This window comes from Musa acuminata, chromosome BXJ2-2 (genome assembly GCF_036884655.1).
Source record: "Musa acuminata AAA Group cultivar baxijiao chromosome BXJ2-2, Cavendish_Baxijiao_AAA, whole genome shotgun sequence".
Lineage (NCBI taxonomy): Eukaryota > Viridiplantae > Streptophyta > Magnoliopsida > Zingiberales > Musaceae > Musa > Musa acuminata.
In genome coordinates, this window is record NC_088339.1 from 33,417,501 (window position 1) to 33,436,781 (window position 19,281).

At 38.5% G+C, this 19,281-nt stretch overlaps 2 protein-coding genes across 4 annotated transcripts in view; both read left to right on the forward strand.

Moving 5' to 3' along the window:
- LOC135585734 (uncharacterized) overlaps positions 1–5,462 on the forward strand; it is a 6,377-nt gene extending 915 nt beyond the window's left edge. The window contains exons 2-6 of one of the 2 annotated variants that reach the window (XR_010484713.1): positions 380–518; positions 1,635–1,666; positions 4,837–4,923; positions 5,020–5,314; positions 5,418–5,462. Coding sequence is in view for 1 of the 2 variants with exons in the window: in XM_065097093.1 (XP_064953165.1) it covers positions 380–518; positions 1,635–1,666; positions 4,837–4,923; positions 5,020–5,154 (393 nt within the window). In the remaining variant the exon portion in view is untranslated. The other variant, XM_065097093.1, reaches the window with a different exon arrangement.
- Positions 5,463–6,231: 769 nt separating this feature from the next.
- On the forward strand, positions 6,232–19,227 carry LOC135606203 (probable NAD kinase 2, chloroplastic). 2 transcript variants are annotated; one of them, XM_065097094.1, is made up of 8 exons: positions 6,232–6,776; positions 7,534–9,462; positions 13,148–13,269; positions 13,337–13,478; positions 13,562–13,783; positions 14,449–14,523; positions 15,776–15,877; positions 18,426–19,227. In XM_065097094.1, the coding sequence occupies exons 1-8, from the start codon at positions 6,564–6,566 to the stop codon at positions 18,627–18,629; spliced, it is 3,009 nt and encodes a 1,002-aa protein (XP_064953166.1). In that variant the 5' UTR covers positions 6,232–6,563; the 3' UTR covers positions 18,630–19,227. The 2 variants fall into 2 exon arrangements, with proteins under 2 accessions (XP_064953166.1, XP_064953167.1); XM_065097095.1 differs by having other exon boundaries at positions 6,232–6,545.
- The last annotated feature ends 54 nt before the right edge of the window (positions 19,228–19,281 follow it).

Genomic DNA, 19,281 nt, shown 5'->3' on the forward strand with positions numbered 1-19,281 from the left:
ATATTTTTATGAACAGTCAGAAAGTAAAAGGTGAAATTTCACCTTTTTTTCATTGTATGTTTGGAAACAAGAGTGTTTTTAACTTCTCATATTCAAAATGGTTAAATCTAAGGTTTCCTAGTGATAAACTAGTCTCAAGAGCACTTATAATGAAAAGAAAGTTGTAGAAAGGTTTAAGAGCGACACTAACTTTGTGATTGCATCTCACAATCAACAGCCTTTTCAAAGTTTATGCTATTTGGGGAAGAAAGGAAATTATACTTTGATTGATTGTCTTTTGTTTATGGCATTGGCTGCCTTTTGTCCATTGCTTTTAATTAGAAAAATTATGTCAGTTTTACAGTTTTACTAACTTGCTGCTAAATTTTTTCACTTCTAGGATGGAAAGTACCATGAAGCTTTAGGGAAGTGGGAGGCTGCACTGACATTGGAACCAAAAAATGCTGTGCTCCATGAACAAAAGGCACAGGTTTTACTTGAACTAGGTGACTCATGGAATGCCTTAAAAGCAGCCACTCGTATGTGTCGATCCTTTTTCTTCACACTGATCATTTTAGACTAAAGTTCATGTGTGATGCATTCATACATTATGTGACATATTGGCTGTTACCATGTTAGTTGTTGACTCTGATTTAACATTTAGCCTTCTGAATTCTTTCCTTACCATGCTAGTTATTTTTTTCTGGTCATGTCAATCTTATTAACATGAAGAGAGAGGGGAAAATGCACTTTAATCATATGAGGTGGTTGTTAATTTGTTCTGCATTTGACCCACCTATGGTAATGACACTTTCCCACCTCAGAGACGGCCATTAAACATGTTACTCTCTTATTGCCCTTTGTTAAAAATGGTTTCTTGCTTTGAACCAAGAAGCATAAGAATAATTTATAAAACCATGAGATCCGTTATGTAGCTGAAAATTTCCCCAGTTAGGGTTTCTTTGCAATTTTTTTTTTCTTGAATAACTCCACAATTTTCAACTCTTCTTTGGATGTCAGCATTGTAGTTGCTTCTAGGTATCTGAAGAGTTCATTGGCACGCTTTCAACCATTACAGAAGTTTGTTAGCAAATAAAGGCAGATGATTCATCTCAATGATTTGTCAAAAACCTAATCTCAAATAGTGAAAAAGGTTCAACAGAAAAAAAAAAAACCTTGAACCATGCAATAAGACCAGTTCAGGACTGGTAAAGGGTTGAAATCGGGCCGTAAGCCCTCTTCTATGCCTGGATCAGCCAAAAAGGGGCAGTCTGCATCCTGGTTTATGCCCAGACCAATAGATACCGGCTGATACATATTGGTTTGGGTTAAATCACATAAATATGAATCATTTGCAAGATGTTGGATAGTGCAAATTGACATATCAATTCATAAAATCACCACCAAAGATGTGCAATATGATAAACAGACTGCAATGAATGTTAGTAACTTGTTAAAATCACCAGCAAAGGATCAGAAATCAACAAATACTAGTGTCTAAATTCATAAGACATCATTTTCTGTCCATTTATCTTTTTTTTAAGAATGACGTTCTTTTATATTTATTGCTGCATTTTAGTCATGCTTGAAATATTAGATGGAAGTATGGATTCTATAGCAATTACAATTGCATTTATCCTATTTGTGTTCTGCAGAAGCTACAGAGCTGCAACCCTCATGGTTTGAGGTCTGTGACACTACCTACTTAATTTGGTGTTTATAATTTTTAAAGCATTTTTTTGAACCTGGAAAAATTTTGACTTCCATCATTGTAGACGATTGTGTCATAAATATGAGTTCTTAGCTGTTAATATTCGAATGAGCTTCTTTCTTTTCTGCATTTTCCTTTTGTTGAATCTTATGTAGATGCCTCTTGATGGATGCTGCTTTGTAGTCAGATGAAACATTGTAAATGTGATCAGACGATCTGAGAGGAGCATTATAAAACTCAACAATACATAACAGGTGAACCTGACATGAATCCAACATGAATTCAACCGGTCTGGGGTTGCTTTATTTGGATTTGCATCATAAACAAGTTGACCACCAAACCCTCTTGAGTTCCTGTCCCTGTTCGGGTCATTACTTTGGGTGATCCATAACTGAATGTGCAGATTGACTTGTTATGATTCAATGACCTGTATGACCTGAACAAACAAGTATTGACCTGTGTAGCCCGTTTAATGTATGTTTATTAAATAAATTTTATTTGAAACTCTGGACTACTATTTTTGGGCCAACTTTAGGTTGTAAGTAAAACAAGCTCCATTTGTGATTGACTTGAAGTCAAGTTTATCTGCCGAGAAGTCACATGATCCTTTGGAAGTGTTTTAGATGAAGGAATAAGACTCTGGGTTTGAAGTCCTAACCAATTCCTCATATAGTGGGGTGGCATATTATGCTGATTTATTCTTATTTGACAACAACCACAGTCCCTATATAGAATGTTCAGCTAGCACAATGTTTGGGTTAAACAGGTTGATCTCGTCTAATCTGACTTGTTTATTAATTTTGCAAACACATGTTGTGTCAACTAAATTGCAAATAGGTTAGTTTAGGGTTCAAATGTTGATATGTTTAACTTAATGGTCTCATTAGGGTAGATCGTTGTTGTGTTTTATGTCGAGATCGACTCATCATGAACTTGACTTGGCTTGACATAACCACTGATGCCCCATCTTAGAGTGGAAGTCCTTAAAAGCTAAGGAACCATTGCATATTGTTTTTGTTTCTTGTTCCTAAAACAAAAAAATGAAGACTGGGACATGAAATATGTTTGTGATTTGGTTTCCCCTTTTTCTATGAAACATTTCCATGCTGTGCTTTGGAAATATAAAAGGCAAAAAGGTAATTTTAATATTTTAGTTGGTGGTGACGGACGATGACATCGTTAGGCACCACGGGTGGTTGTTGTGGATGAGGAGAACGGTGGCGAGAGATGAGGGCTGCTCGGCAACTTCGTCGACGACAAGTATGACGTACTCAGCGTCGAATTCTGAGGCCCGCATTTTTCTATCGTCGTCGAATACATTTGCTAGGAGCTCGACAACCGCTCGCCTACCAGCCTTCCAAAGCTTTCTTTCCCGATTGACGACAACTGCGGTGAATACAACTCCTCCGATGAATCTCTCATCTCCCCTTTTTTATGCCCATGCCGGAATTGATGCAGTAGCGAGGAGAGCAGCAGGAGCTCCTACGGCCTCAACTTCGGGTTGAGTGATCTGCCCAACGGATCAATGGCGAGGTGGTCACCATCTTCAACGTAGACGTCGTAACGACCACCACCATATGCGTCAACACTGACGCAGATACTGAGCAGCGCCGCTCGGCAATTATGTCGGTGTTGACGCAAATGGTGGTGGTCGCCATGGCGTCCACTGCGAAGATGGTGGTCGCTTCGCCACTAACCTGTTGGGCAGATCGCTTGACCCGAAGCTGGGGTCATCGGAGCTCCTCTTGCTCCCTCCACTATTGCGTTAGTTCCGGCATGGGTATGAAAAAGGGGAGATGGGGGGCTCGTCGAAGAAGTTCTATTCGCCGCGATTATCGTCGACCGGGAAAGGAAGCTCTTGAAGGTTGACAGGCAAACAATTGTCGAGCTCCCAATGAACATATCTAACGACGGCAGAAAAATGTGGGTCCCGAAATTCGAAGTTGAGTATGCCATCGTACTCATCGTCGATGCAGTTGTCGAGTGGGTCTCACCTCTCGTCGTCGCTCTCCTCATTCACAGCAGCTACCCGCGGACCCCAACGACGTTGTCATTCGCCACCACAAATTGAAATGTTAAAATTACTTTTTTTGTCTTCTATTTTTGTGTTTTCGTAAGTAAAACTGACGATGTTAGGATAAATGGACTTATATGTTTCACTTTCATAATTATAGATGCCAATGTAACTTTTTAAAGTGTAGAGACCGGATGCCAAAGGTAACTAACTATAGAGGGTAATATGTAATTAGCCTTCTAAAACCTTCAAAGGCAAAATGTTTATGAGCCATGATCATCTGGCTTGAAACCTTCCTAGTCCTATGCTTGAATGAAAAAAACATTCTGGACTAGAACTGTAAATGTCTAGCTGTGACCAGCAAACTCATTTTGATTTTACTTAGATAAGAAGCCAAAACTAAATCAAAATTTCTGGTTCTTATTCTCAAGGCACCAAAACAGAAATGAAGTCAAATTTGCTTTGATTTAGGATTTTATTTGGTTTTCGTATGCAGTTTATGATGTCAAAATTTGCTTTGATTTAGGATTATAGTTGGTTTGAGTCTGCAGCTTATTTCTATTTCATTCTTCTTACAGCTCCTAACACCTTATATTCCACTGCCATCATGGCTGATCCAAACCATAACCAATTCTCGTATCTAGTTGCAGAGAACAAAATGCATTAGGATTTTACTCTCTATTACCAAATTAACATTGGAGTCATTAGATTCCCATGGTTGTTCTGACACAATGATTTGCGATGAACTACTCAAGCTAACTTTTATTGCTTATGGTTGAACTACTCAATCTCAGAATCTAAATATGTTTCTGGCAAGATAAAGAGTAATTAGTTAAAAGCCAGATAGTAATCTCCATATGGATCAGAGTCCAAAAAATGAACAAGCTCATTGGGTTAATGATTTACCTAAACCAAGAATAGGCCATAATTGATTGGTGAGTTAGTTACCTAAAATTCTAGTTGCTATGTCTATTTCTATTTTTTTTAGACCTAAGAGAAGCTATAGTCCGTGGTCATCAGTTTCCTTTTAACTGTGTGATTTGGTATGTATATAATTTTAACAAGCTATAAACCCTGTCTACTTGGGTTCAACATAATCAAGCTTACACATTTTTTTATTTATCTTTTGTAGGCTTGGCTTACGCTTGGTAGAGCACAGCTAAACTTTGGAGAACCTGATTCAGCAATTGAAAGTTTTGACAGGGCTCTAAAAATTAAGGTGAACACAACCATTTTATGGTTCATTTCCTTCAATAACAGTTTAGATATTTGTTTCCTACAGCTCTATCTCGATTGTAAATGATGCTGTCCGCAGCCGGACCATGAAGATGCACAGGCCGACCGCGTTACTGCACATCGTCTAGTGAAGAAGCGCAGACAATTGGAGGCATCAGGTTTGAAGGTTGCCGATAGTCGTTATAAGGTTGGAGATAAAGTTGAATCATGCTAACCTTCAGAAAATGACATTGCAAGAGATGGCAATGTCACTTGTAAATTTACTGGAGACATTCATGCATGCAAGTCCCCAAGGATCTAAGGGGATTACAGGATATAGCAAACAGCTTTTCCAGTGAGGGAAACCTGAAAGAGCATTGTCGAGTTGTATTCTGGTACTGTCAAGCTTTTGCAGGGAGGAATATTTTGTACTTGCTCACAATTTGCTTGTTCCTGCAAAATTGATCTTTTCCTTGTTCTTTTCTGGTTGAGGTGCAGCCAATCTTGGGCTTTCAATCAAAGATGATATGCAAATTTGCCTCAGCTGCTGAGTCTGCATCAAAGTCCAGCATGTTGCAGCTTATTTTTTCTCAGGTGATCAAACTAAAACATGTAGAAAGTGGAAAGAGAGGAGGAAAGAATTATTCTTGGCTTAAATAACTGTGTTTCTCGGATGAGTTCTGTTCATGTCATGCGCAGCTTTTGCGCTTCGTGCGGGGTTCTGATGGGCAACATGAATGACACCTGGCCTTGGTACGCAGGAGAGAGGTGGACTGGTGCTTTAAGAATCGTTCTGGGTCCAGATGGGCGGCGTTTTATTGGATGCTATCAATCAAGCCCGAGCCGAGTATGCATGTGTTCTGATGCGGGCGGGGGCTGCTAATTACATCCACATCCACATCCACATCCACATACATGAGGTTTCGGATCTTTAAAAGATCCGAACCCAACAAACCGCCGGCCTGGTGATCTTCACTTTCTCCACCTGTTTGCATTAAAATTCGCGCAAGCATCCACTAAATCTGACTGATCGCGACAAAGTTCGTCACAGAATAAAAGTCCACAAGTCGCTTGGTTATTGGTCATCCTTATCCACCGTTCCTTTGCGTATCTATTCCTACAAAATCGGAAAATAACATATTATCCTTCTCAATTTTTACATGGCATATATACATCTCCTTCTAAATATTATTTCATCGAAAAATATTCATGTTAATTACTCCTAACAATTGTTATTAGTTAGTTATATATATATATATATATATATATAGACACGCACCCCTGCAATTGTGGGTTGAATGCCCCAAAGAGAACAGGAAATGGATATAAAGCGCGAGTCGCCATCCCCGGCGGCGCCTCTTATGTGTGGATGGAAACGGCAGTGTCCCGCCCTCACGCTTCCCCTTCCACACCACCACAGAGAGAAGCCCCATAACACGCCGCGCGAGACCCCAACACCCTTCTATCCACAACAATCCAATTCCAATTCCCTCTACCCCCTTCATCGATGGTGGTAGCGGTGGCCCTTCATCGATGGTGGTAGCGGTGGCGGTGGTGAATCTTGCGGCGATCGGTGCCTTGGAGCCGTGGAGTTGATCATCGCGATCTTTCTTTGTGTTCATTCAGGTATTTTGTTGGGATCGGATGCTAGTGGCCTGCGCTGGCGGAGGGCCCCTGAAGCCCTGCCTTGCATCCGGCGAGAAGAGCGGCGGCCGTGGCGGCCTTCTCGGGGTCTCCTCGGTGAAGGGCCGGTGGTGGAGGAAGGCCGGACTCGATGAGGCTCCTCCTCGCTGTGCTGTCACCGCTCGAGCCCGGCTCTCTAATTTCTTCTCTTCCCCTTTTGGGTTGGATTCTCAGGTGCCGTTCGTTTTCTTCCGTAATGTTCGGGTCTTTGTTCTTCAGATTGGGTCCATCAGTACTCTCGTGTCCGATTTCTGCGAGAAGGTGGGAGTTAGTAACATGGAGCTAACTTTTTCCTGCCTAGTTCGATCCATCGCATCGAGGTCCTTGGACAGTTTTGGTCAACATCTTACTGACGTTCTTGATTTTGATGGTGTTAATGTAGTGTATCAAGAACAATCTTGTAGTAAACCTTTGTGATGGGAAGATTAGCATCCAGTAATATCATATATGAGGAAGGAAAAGGTCAGATGGTTTGGGATATGTGATCGGTCACCTTCTTCCTCCAATAACATGCTCTTTTTTGTTACGATGAAGAAAAAGGATGAACCTCTAGTTCAGGTGGATGCTTAACAGAAACTTCTTTGTTCACCTTTACCTATTAACCTTGTAGGAACTTTAATTCCTTAATCACATTTTTAACATTTCGTTTAATAGCCTTCGGTCCATCCGCTTTCCAAATTGCTATGTTCTACCAGTATTTTACTGGTCATCCTTTCCGCAATGATCTTTTTCATACATGCATAAGCTTTCTTACTTTCTTAGGACAGAGTAGAAGGTTGATAACATATTTTAGATTGTGCTCACCTTGGTGGCCGTGATACAACCTTAATTTTTTTATTTCTCGACCTTCCATGCTTCTGATACATCTCGATTGTTGTGGACTGGTCCTGTACCTATTGCCTTGCTGAATATCCTTATTTTCAAATTGTAGACCTCCCAAACTCAAGATGTATCCCAATTGCTGTGGATTGGCCCTGTACCTGGTGACATTGCTGAAGTGGAAGCATACTGTAGGATCTTTAGAGCTGCAGAGCAACTGCATTCTGCTATAATGAATACATTATGCAACCCAGAAACTGGAGAGTGTGCTGTTCCATATGACATCCCTTCTGAGGATGTGCCACTGTTGGAAGACAAGGTAGTTGCTATACTTGGCTGCATGTTAGCATTGTTAAATAGAGGTAGAGAAGATGTCCTGTCAGGTAGGGCATCCTTTGTGAATTCATTTCAGGCCTCAGATGTGAATAGTTTGGATGGCAAGCTTCCTCCACTTGCTGTTTTCAGAGGTGAAATGAAAAGGTGCTCTGAGAGTTTGCAAGTTGCACTTGCAAATTATTTGGCAATTTCTGATAGCCACAGCACTGATATCTGGAGGCGACTGCAAAGGTTAAAGAATGCTTGTTATGATGCTGGATTTTCACGATCTGATGGCTATCCTTGTCCAACAATATTTGCCAATTGGTGTCCTGTCTACTTCTCCACTATAAAAGAAGACAATGTTCCAGAAGATTCTGAAGTAGCATTTTGGCGGGGTGGTCAGGTGACAGATGAAGGTTTGGCCTGGTTATTAGAGAAGGGATTTAAAACAATTGTAGATCTGAGGGAAGAGGTTGTCAAGGATGAATACTACCTGACTGCTATTAAGAAGGCTGTTTCACAAGGAAAGATCGAGTTAGTAAATTTGCCAGTTGAAGTTGGAACTGCTCCTTTGATGGAACAAGTTGAGCAGTTTGCTATGTTGGTAGGGGATCCAAATAGAAGACCAATTTATCTGCATAGCAGAGAAGGGGTTGGCAGAACTTCTGCTATGGTTTCAAGATGGAGGCAGTATGTAACACGATCCTCTGTGCAGTCTGTTTCAACCCACCAGCTTAACCTGAATGGAAAACCTTGGAAACATGCAACGGAAGAGGGAAGCCAAAAGCTGCAGGATTCCATCTCATCAGAATATAGTGAAGGAATATCTTTGGAAGATGACATCATTTCACAGTCTTTTTCAGATACATCTCCAAGTACTTTAGAAACTCAACATCAGAATGAAAAAATGAATTCCAAGCTTGCTTTAGTGGATAGCTCCCTACCAAAACATGATATGAATGCAGGTCAATGTTCAAACTTCTCTACAGGAAGTGATCCATTGAAGTCACAGTTTCCTACTTGCAATATTTTCTCCCGGAAAGAAGTCACTGAGTATTTTAGAAGTAGAGAAATTTCTCCTAAAACTTATGTTATTAAATTGCAGAAAAGATCTGAACCATTGTCTATTACCGGGGAGTCATACAAATTGCTGGGTCAAAGTAATGAAACCTTGATGGAATCCAAGTTATCAGGTCAAACACAGTCAGAAAAATCAAAGGAGAAACCAAGTGATGGTTATCTCAATCTTGGGGTCAACCCTAGTAGTTTTACAAATGGAAAACTTAGCAAAAATGTTAATACTGCAACTTTTGATGTAAATGTGAATGGTTATCATAAATTGGGAGACAATGACACTACTGAGCCTAGTGTTAACAATTTGAGCACTAACTTCGGTGGGCAGGCTTTTTCTATCACCTCAGGAGAAGGCAAAAAGAAGAATGCTAAAAGTTCTATGGAGTTAGAGAGTGATAGTTTGGCTCTTGTTGGGGGAGATATGTGTGCTTCAACTACTGGCGTCGTCAGAATTCAATCAAGAAGGAAAGCTGAAATGTTTCTGGTTCGTACTGATGGGTTTTCTTGCTCCAGAGAAAAGGTAACAGAGTCCTCTTTGGCTTTTACACATCCAAGTACCCAGCAACAGATGCTCATGTGGAAGTCTCCTCCGAAGACCGCATTACTGTTGAAAAAGTTAGGGAAGGCGCTCATGGAAGAAGCCAAAGAGGTATGTGTCAACACTTTTATTTTGTTTCTGTTGGCAAAGTGTGTGCTTATATTTTGACTGGTTGACCTTTTGGTTAAAAAATGATAGAAAAGGACAATATACAGAGATTGAAAAAAGAAAAATCCATGTAAATTATGAATGCAAATCTCAATTATCAACTGCATAATGAATCATATGGCAGTAATCAGCCATGTAAATAAATCTTTTACCTTAAATTTGACAATGGTATTGGAGGGCTGCAAGATGTGGTGATTATACTAGTCCTTGGTGCACTAAAATTAGTAACCAGCTAATAATATAATTGTTCAATCTGCAATATACAAGTGTTCAATGAGCCAACATATTTTTCTATTCAGAATTAGTTCCCAGTGGTGTAATGGTTCACGGTCAACAAACCTTTCTTTTAAATGTTGTGAGCAAGGTTTGTAATTTCGTACCATACCAATGTTTCGAGCTTTGGTTGATATGGTATGGTACAGGTGTATTGAGTGAGATATATATATATATATATATATATATGTATATATATGTATATGTATGTATATATATGTATATGTATATATATGTATATATATATATATATATATATATAAAATAAAAAAAAGGAGGCGTATCAACAACGTCACCGCCTTTTCTTCTCCTCGTCGCATCAGATGAGGAGAAGACATGATCTTCTCCTCATTTGCGACGTTCGACGAAGACATTGAAGGCTGCAGACGTCTCTGGCGTCTTTGGCCTTTGGCAAGAATAAGGTGAAGAAGAAGCCGAGTTGCCACCTCTCCGTTACCTCCTAGATCGAGATCATCGAGGGAGGGCGACGTCGGATTGGGAAGCGTCAAGGTTCTTTCGATTCTCTCTCTTCTTCAAGCGACTTCTCCCTTGACGTTTCTTCTTCCTCATTGCAGTTGGGTTTATACCGTCGGGTTGCGGGTGACGACGGTCAAAATCGATCGTTACCACCCGATACAGCCCTGTATCGTCCGATACGGGGCTAGATCAATGATACCGACCGGTAGCGAGCGGTTCGCATACCAATCTGCTGACGGACTGGTACCGGGCGGTATCATTCGAAATTAAAATCCTTAGTTGCGAGGAATCATCATGGTATTTCAGTTGACCTTTCCCTAAATGCCTAAACACAATAAACAAAACTTGACAAGCAAATGAAACTCAGATAGAGCATGCCTTTTTATGTTTGTTACCTGAAGATAACCATTATTTTAGAATCAAATAAAAATGAACCTACAGTCAGAGATTGGATTATTAAAACCCATTTTAATTATCCGATTAAAAATGTCTTAAGCAAATGAGAACTTCTTTCTGGAGATCTGGCCTTTCTTTATTCAGATATGCATTAATAGTTTCATCAATTTATATGTCTCAAATTTCTATGGACACATCAAGTAAATTGGGTTGATATTGCTGTTGGTGCAAAGTATTAAAATGGGTTTCATTTATTTGGTATAGCTTTACAAACAATAAAATCCCTGTTTATAATAGAAAAAAAGTAAATCATATTCTCTTGCATGTAAAACATGCATGCAAGTAGGTCTGTAAACAGATTAGATATGGATTAGATCAGTATAACAGCCGACTGATCATTGGATCGTCCAGATTCTATTCTTATCTGATTTGGTTGACATCGAGAGCTCTGATCTGGTTTTTATGAAGATAGAACTAGAGAATAAATTTTGAAGGAAGATGGAAGGTTGGCTGGGTGACCAACCCGAGAATAAATTACACAATGGTAAGGTTGCTCATTTGCAGCCTGGGTGACCAATGTTCGAGTTATGATCTCTTTGTAGGTACGTTGACCCTTCCTCAAGATCCTATATTAGCAGGAGTCTCGTATAGTGCTTTAGATAAGGAGGTTGACATCATAATGGTTGCATTTCTTTGGATAAGGATGAGCTGGTGGGAAAGTCAGGAGCGACAGTCGAGCTAGAGAGGAAGAGAGAGGATGGAAAATTAATCGAGTGCTATAAGAGAGATGCCAGCAACCTCTAACAATTGGCTTCATGTAGCAGTTATGCAGGGTTGAGGTCAAAGCTCAAGGAGCCATGGGGTACAGGAACCTGGCGTGAATTGCATGTGATTGGTGTCAGGAGGGACACTTCCTACCTTGAACAATTGCATGTGACTGGAAGGAGTTGGGAAGAGGGGTGCTCACATCTTTTATCGCATAGTTGCATGCAAGCATGGGTTTGTTCTCTAGTTGTCACTACCATTAGAATTACCAATATATATCTAGCATTCGTTAATACATGGGGGTTGATACCAATGTTTGCCCTCTTTGTACTGACCAGGTGTATTGGTCCTTGGCCAGACCAGTACATACCAGTTAGTTCTAGTGCACGGTATGTCAGTAGACCAATGGGTACCAACAAATCAAAAATTTCGTTAAAAAATCAGCCATAATTGAATTAAAAACCTATTTTCTGGTTTTTTTTTCTCCATATTTATTGGTGTATAAATTAAATTGAAATAAGAATAAAGCATATCTAAGCCATAGATGATTAAAAATTCTAGACTATAGGTATCAAAAATTGAAATTCTTATCTTTTCAAACTTGTCAAGGAAGAACTTTGTCGCACAGTCCTCCATTTAAGCTGATTAGGAAGATCAAACACATTTAAGCCTCTAAGTTGAGAGAAAGAGTGAGAATGAGAGTGAGAATGAAGGGAGCTTGACAGTGAGTGTAAGAGGAGACAGGAAGGGGCTTTTATAAGCCCAATAAAGCTCCCATTGGTCAAATTGACCATTGGGGGCCAAAATGGTCAGCTTGATACTGATAGAAATCCAGTTGGTAATGGTACAAAATGGGCTGGTACACATTTGGCCAGCCTTGGACCGATGCATATCGTCCATTTCATACCACTTTGGGTGATGCAGTAGTCCTTGGTTGTTACTAATTTTTGACATTTCAAGCATATTAAATCTCAACGGAAGCTGATATGATTTATAAAGAATGCATTAGTAATATATCCATAGAGGCCTCTGGCAATATGGCTTGAAGATCAAACCGTCAGGTTAAGATTGAGCAGCATTCACCTATTGTTATTGAAGAGTTTGCTACAACTTACTCTTAATAACTCTTGCAATACTAAATACTTAAGAATACATTGTTTTCAATAGTTACAGATATTTTTTAATGTTTTATAGCTGATGATGATTATTGATGAAACAGAGTGCTTAATTATGAAAAAACATTGAATTATAAGAACTAAAATTCCTGATGATTTAGTTTTTAATAATACATGTAAAACAGGCACAAAAATGAAATTTCTCAATAAAAACTGAAAACTTCTTAAGTTCTTAGTAACCGAAGCATCCATCTATATTCTATATTTTCAGGTGTTTAACACAGATTAATATGGGACTAGGAGTTCTTCCAAGTAGTTTAATATCGTGAGTTCCATGATCTCTGGATTTATTTGTCGTAAGATTCAATTCACTTGTAATGTTATGATGGCATGTTTTATTCAACTGTTAATGAATTTAACACTCGTATCTATTCCATTTTGAATTTGCTTTTATATAAAAAATTCGTGTGTTGTTGTTGCAGTAGATATTTTGTTAAATATTTTAAGTCAGAATTCTATTTTTCAGCCATACCTTCCTATGTACTACTGTTGCACTTTGTCTTTTTGTCTATAATCTATTTTATACTGCTTGGGATATTCAGGTTGCTTCTTTTCTGTATTATCAAGAGAAAATGAATGTTCTTGTTGAGCCTGATGTGCATGATATATTTGCAAGGATCCCAGGTTTTGGTTTCATACAAACCTTCTATAATCAAAATTCCAGGTACCGAACACTATGCAAATATATGACAAGGCATATAGATGTTTACATTTCTTTCTCGTTAGTGCAGTGACCTTCATGAGAGAGTTGATTTTGTGGTATGTTTGGGAGGTGATGGTGTCATTCTGCATGCTTCAAACTTATTCAGAGATGCAGTCCCTCCTGTTGTCTCCTTTAATTTGGGATCCCTTGGATTCCTCACATCACATACTGTATGTCCTTCCTCCACTTGATATGATGTGTTCTTCTTAGGATGCCCAATTTTATAATGAGCTTCTATTGTATTCTCTTGCAGTTTGAGGAGTACAGGAAGGACTTGAGGGCGGTCATCCATGGGAACAACACACTAGGAGTCTATATAACTCTTCGAATGCGTTTACGTTGTGAACTATTTCGCAATGGAAAAGCAGTACCCGGAAAAGTGTTTGATGTTCTGAATGAAGTAGTAGTTGACCGTGGTTCTAACCCGTATCTTTGCAAAGTCGAGTGCTATGAGCATAATCATCTAATAACTAAAGTATGATACATTTTGTACATAATTTAACTTATTAAATTTGAATGCCCTTAGTTCTAAGTTTTTGCATTTTCACATTCTTATTGCTTATGTGGTTGGCTCAAGCTGTCTTCCTTGACTTTATCATCAGTTGCTCATCTATGCACGTTAAAAGATTTGTTTGCTTATTTTGGATATTTTTATGTGATCTGGCCTGCTGCTAAGCAGACTCATAAATCCATGATATATAGAAAATAATCTATGCTCATAGCTCTAATTTCTATTTTATATTATGATTTATTGAAAAATTATTATTATTATCATAGTCAACTTGTATTTCTCTCATGTTTCTTCTTCCTTGCCTGATTAGTTCTGAATACATCGCTTTTGTTTGCATCTTATTTTACGTGGTATGAGAAATGTTCTTGTTTATGTTATGTTAATTTTTCTTCATCTATCATTTAGCGTCCCTTAAATGAAGTTCAGATTCAAGGTTCATTTACTTAATTTAAAACACACCCACCTTGTTAGTTCCAATGATTAGACAAAGTGATGGCTTTTCGAGCTAATGCTGATAAGCAACAGTCTTTCGTTGTGATGTTGTGTTTGTTGGATTCTGTGATCATCCTCTGAAAAATCCATGTCAGAAAGTTCTTCTAACTTTTGTTTGTTTTTTTAAATATTTTCAGGTACAAGGTGATGGGGTTATAGTAGCAACGCCCACTGGGAGCACGGCATACTCAACAGCTGCTGGAGGATCTATGGTTTGTAAACGTGTCCATTTGTTTAAATTAGAATTGATTTTACTTAATTGACATGGAGAATGGAGATAAGTTTTTCCTGATTCCAATTTTATGTTTTGTGTTATTATTTTCGAGTACTTTCTGAAGTTGACCAATGAAGTTTGCAATGTGTCACCATTTTAAATTGGTTTTCTTCGAATCTCAGTATGTGAGCAGGCCCTAATGTGTGGTCTAAAATATGTGGCTCATGTATATGGTTTTACAAGTGTCCACAACACCAGCTTATAATATCAGTACACCTCGGTAATTAATTTTGAAATACAATATCAGATTTATTGTACTAGCTTTCCTCTGAAGTCCCTAATGATGAAAATTTGAGTAATCTTTGCAAGTTTTTTCCAGTGCAGTGTATGTTGTCTTAGCTTGCCTGCCAATTTTTGGCATCAGGTCCTCTTGCTGCAGCAGTATTCCTCTATTTTGCATGTAATTATATTTAGAATAAGAATATTGTACTGAAATAGGTTTGTTGCCTGCTTAGATCATCACAGTATATGCTTTGCCTGGATGACAAGAGAATGCTCAGATGTTGATGTGGTTTTTCCTTTAGCTATCCTTGTTTGATTGATTGTACTGTAAAACTTAAACGTCACATCACCAATTTCATGGCACCTGTCTACTGCATTTAACATCATCAATTTTTACATTTAAAATAGTCGAAATGAAGGTAGCAACATATCTTTATGCTGGCTAGAGAGGTTTGTTTTAATTAATTGCTTTATGTTGATCAATTTTTTATCATTTTTCTCATTCAATATAAACTACAGATATAATAAATCATTTATCAGATCAGCTTTGTCTAGGTCTTCCTGATTACCAACTGCATTTGGATTCTCAGGTCTTCAGATGTTACCTAGTTGTGAACTTAACTTTATCAATTCTTAGTAATTACCAGATCATATGCCTACTGCATAATAGCAAGATTAACCTATTTACCTTTTAGAATTGGAGGTCATATAAAGATATAGCCACTTGACTTTCTAAATGCTAGTTTTGGATTTCATTATAATTAGAAACTACGAGATGCAAACCCAATGTAAGCTATTGCAGATTTATGGTTTGTTATTCCTTGAGGTCCTTTGTAGTGTAAACACTTGTTATTCACTTATATTAGTTTTAACTCACATTCAAGAGTCAATTGTTTGTGGTGCTTGTCTTGAATTTTGACACTGATATGATATTACATGTTTTATGAGATATCTGTAATATCTTGCAGGTTCACCCTAATGTTCCATGCATGCTATTTACTCCAATCTGCCCACATTCTCTGTCATTTAGACCTGTCATACTTCCTGATTCTGCACAGCTTGAGATGAAGGTCAGGCTGCTCATTCTGTGTCCATAGACATTGTCTCATCATTCTCTTATTTTGTTTAGCATCTGAAGATGTGTTATAGATTTAAGCTATCTCAGCTTTGATGCAAATAGCTTATCTTCTTTTGTTTAACATCTAAGATAAAAATATAGTTACTACAGCTAAATTTACTCATTTCATATATATATTACGAAATACCTTCTCATTTCATAATGTATTGTTAATGACCCTACTTGGTTTTTTTTTCAGTACATGCATAAATATATATTTATCTGTCTTTCTGCTATTTGCCCTGTTTGAAAATGTTGACATCTTACCACATGATTGTCAAGGTGCACATTAAGCTTTTTAACCTTCCACTTCATGAGATTATGGCTTGTTGATTGTAATGTTTATTATTTATTTAATTTGACAAATGAATTACATGTAAATTTTTTATTACTGATATTTGTTTTCATGCATAATTTCACCTTTATTACTTGCATTTCAAACTTATTTTAGGATCTACACCAAATTAAACTTATTTCATAAAAAAAAAAACAATTAGGATTCTCAATTTGGATCTATGGTTTTACTAGAGAAAGGTAGAATGAGAAATGCTTTCTTCATAAGCAATTTGGTAAAACAAGAAAAAAAATCATTTAAAACGATATACTGTGTCAAAGGAAATCTAGAGTTTTCATGGTTAAACTTAGTAAAGTCGATCAAGATTAGTGGGACAAAAGAGGTTGAGACTAACATCAAAAGAAAACTTTACTAGAGATAATAAAGGGAAATTTGATTGCTCTTGATTTGAATAAGGATAACTTTCTACACAGAGTTACGATGGTAAAAAAAGATTTATGTAGCTAACCCCTATGGTTGGGGCATCATAGCTGCTTCTTGTACTTATAGCTGGAGGCTAAATGCAAGAAATTTATAGTAGATAATATGTTATCATAAGCAAGGTATGCAATACCATACCGTACTGGTGTTTCGAGGTTGGTTCGGTACGGTATGGTACTGGCGTACCGAGCGGTACACTAGGATGTACCGAACGGTACACCAACACTATAGCACTGCTACAGTGTACACGGTAGCACTGTGTCACGGTCCGTCCGGTAGCGGGCGGTCCACGTACCAGTAGCCTATCAGATCGGTATGTACCGTCCGTACCGGACGGTACGATTCTGTATGGCAGACCTTCATAAGAACTAAGTCACATGCATTTGTTGTTACATATTTTGCTTTTCATATGACATAGTGGATGTAAAATGTATTCAGGCGCCTCATCGCAATGTATCAATCATATAGTCGATTGTCATCCAACTTGGTTCCGTAGGCCTCACTAAATTGTGTAATTATAACTCAATAAATATGACTTTTACTGCATCAATATATCTACATCAATTACTAAGCACATATCTGTGTAGATGATTCCACTTGTGCCAGGATTGCCATTGTACTATGCCAGAAGGCTTGCTCTTGTGCTGCTATATGTTGACACTTGTACAGATTTGTATAGCATGTCTTGGTTACTACTTCACCTGTATCACAAAATGCTGATTGGCATGGCAATTGTTGCTAGTGTGAACCATCTTTCACAGGAGCTTTAGTTGATAGGTATATTTCTCATTGGATATGGGCCATAAGAAAATCAAGGTCACATCTTCAACCATCTTGGCATTCCAGGCTCTTAATGCAGGCCAGAGACTGAGACTGTAAAGATCTTCTCAAAAGCTAATGCACCAGCTCTTTTGAAAGCTGTAATTGTTAAATCATGAAATAAAGGCAAAAGCATCTTGTTTTGTTTGAGTTTATGCATTATCTTGACATCTCCTAAAGGTACAATGAGTTTTATTGGACTTACTGTGTCATGACCAAGCCTGATGGGCTAACTGGCCTATCAACTTCATTTGGTCTAAACCACCGACCAAAATGCTTAAGCTGAAGTTGATAGTAGTACACTCATCAGACCCTTATAAGTCAATCTTAATCCTGTCCACTTTCGATGTGGGATTAATCAGGGGGGTGTTACAATCACCCCCACTCAAAGGCTTGACGTCCTCGCCAAGTCCCAACATAACCCAGATCAAACCCTAGCATAGTGCATGTGAGGCGTAACCTAGTGGTGGCTCCATGCCGTGACGAGTCCTCTTACTCCGTCTACGGGTAGTCCTTTCGTACTCAAGCCCCCTCACCATACCCAAATGTTTGGTCGGCTCTGATACCAAATGTCATGACCCGAGCCTGATGGGCTAACTGGCCTATCAACTTCATTTGGTCTAAACCATCGACCAAAATGCTTAAGCTGAAGTTGATAGTAGTACACTCATCAGACCCTTATAAGTCAATCTTAATCCTGCTCACTTTCGATGTGGGACTAATCAAGGGGGTGTTACATACTGTGCATCCTCCATTCTAGGCATCGATACAATTTGCTAGTAAGAATATATGCTTTCCATTGTCTGTCATCTAGATTAAGATTTTGTGCATTTTGTGTTGCAGTCTTCATCCATCAACTATTTGATATAGTTTATTCCCGACTGAATTATGACTGCTGCCTTTCCAGATTCCAGAAGATGCGAGAAGCAACGCATGGGTTTCTTTTGATGGCAAAAGGAGACAACAACTATCTAAAGGAGATTCCATTCGCATAGCAATGAGTCAACACCCACTTCCAACTGTAAATAAATCTGATCAGACTGGCGATTGGTTCCGTAGCCTGATCAGGTGCTTAAATTGGAACGAGAGACTCGATCAGAAGGCACTATGATGGTCACATACCAAACTGCTCCCCTGTCGCTTACATCTCTGTACAGTACTATACTTCAAATACCAAGTTGAGTGAGCTACCCAACAACCTCAACTTCATCCAAATAAGGTTGATGAAGTATGTCCCTTGATCTATAGGCAAGAGATGTCCAAGATGGTTGTGTGGTTGTGATTACCATGAATCATCATCATTTGAACCGTTTCCCATGAACATGGTGTTGCTTAAAGAGAAGAGCTCAGTGCTGATGAACCCATGGAGATTTCACCGAATTCTACATCAGGCTATGGACAAAATTGAAGTCCTCAAAAATCGATATCAGTTACCTGGCCAAGATCTCACTCGATGAGGCAGGGTCTCCGTGTTAGGCTGGATGAAGACATGGATACTGGAAAGTGGTGCTTGCTTGGTCTCTTGAGTCTGCTGATAATTCTAGAAGTTTTCTTCTATACACCAAGAACTGTATCTTTTAGTTTATCCTTTGAACAGTATATACAAGCATGAAATAGGAATGTTGTGCAGCAGTTAATACCAGTTCTTCTGTATCCGACACATAACAACTCGTGATCTTTGAGTACATCATGCCTATGCTTTCCATTTACTACATAAATGTAACCCATACAACATAAATATAACCCAACAGCTTGTCTTTTTG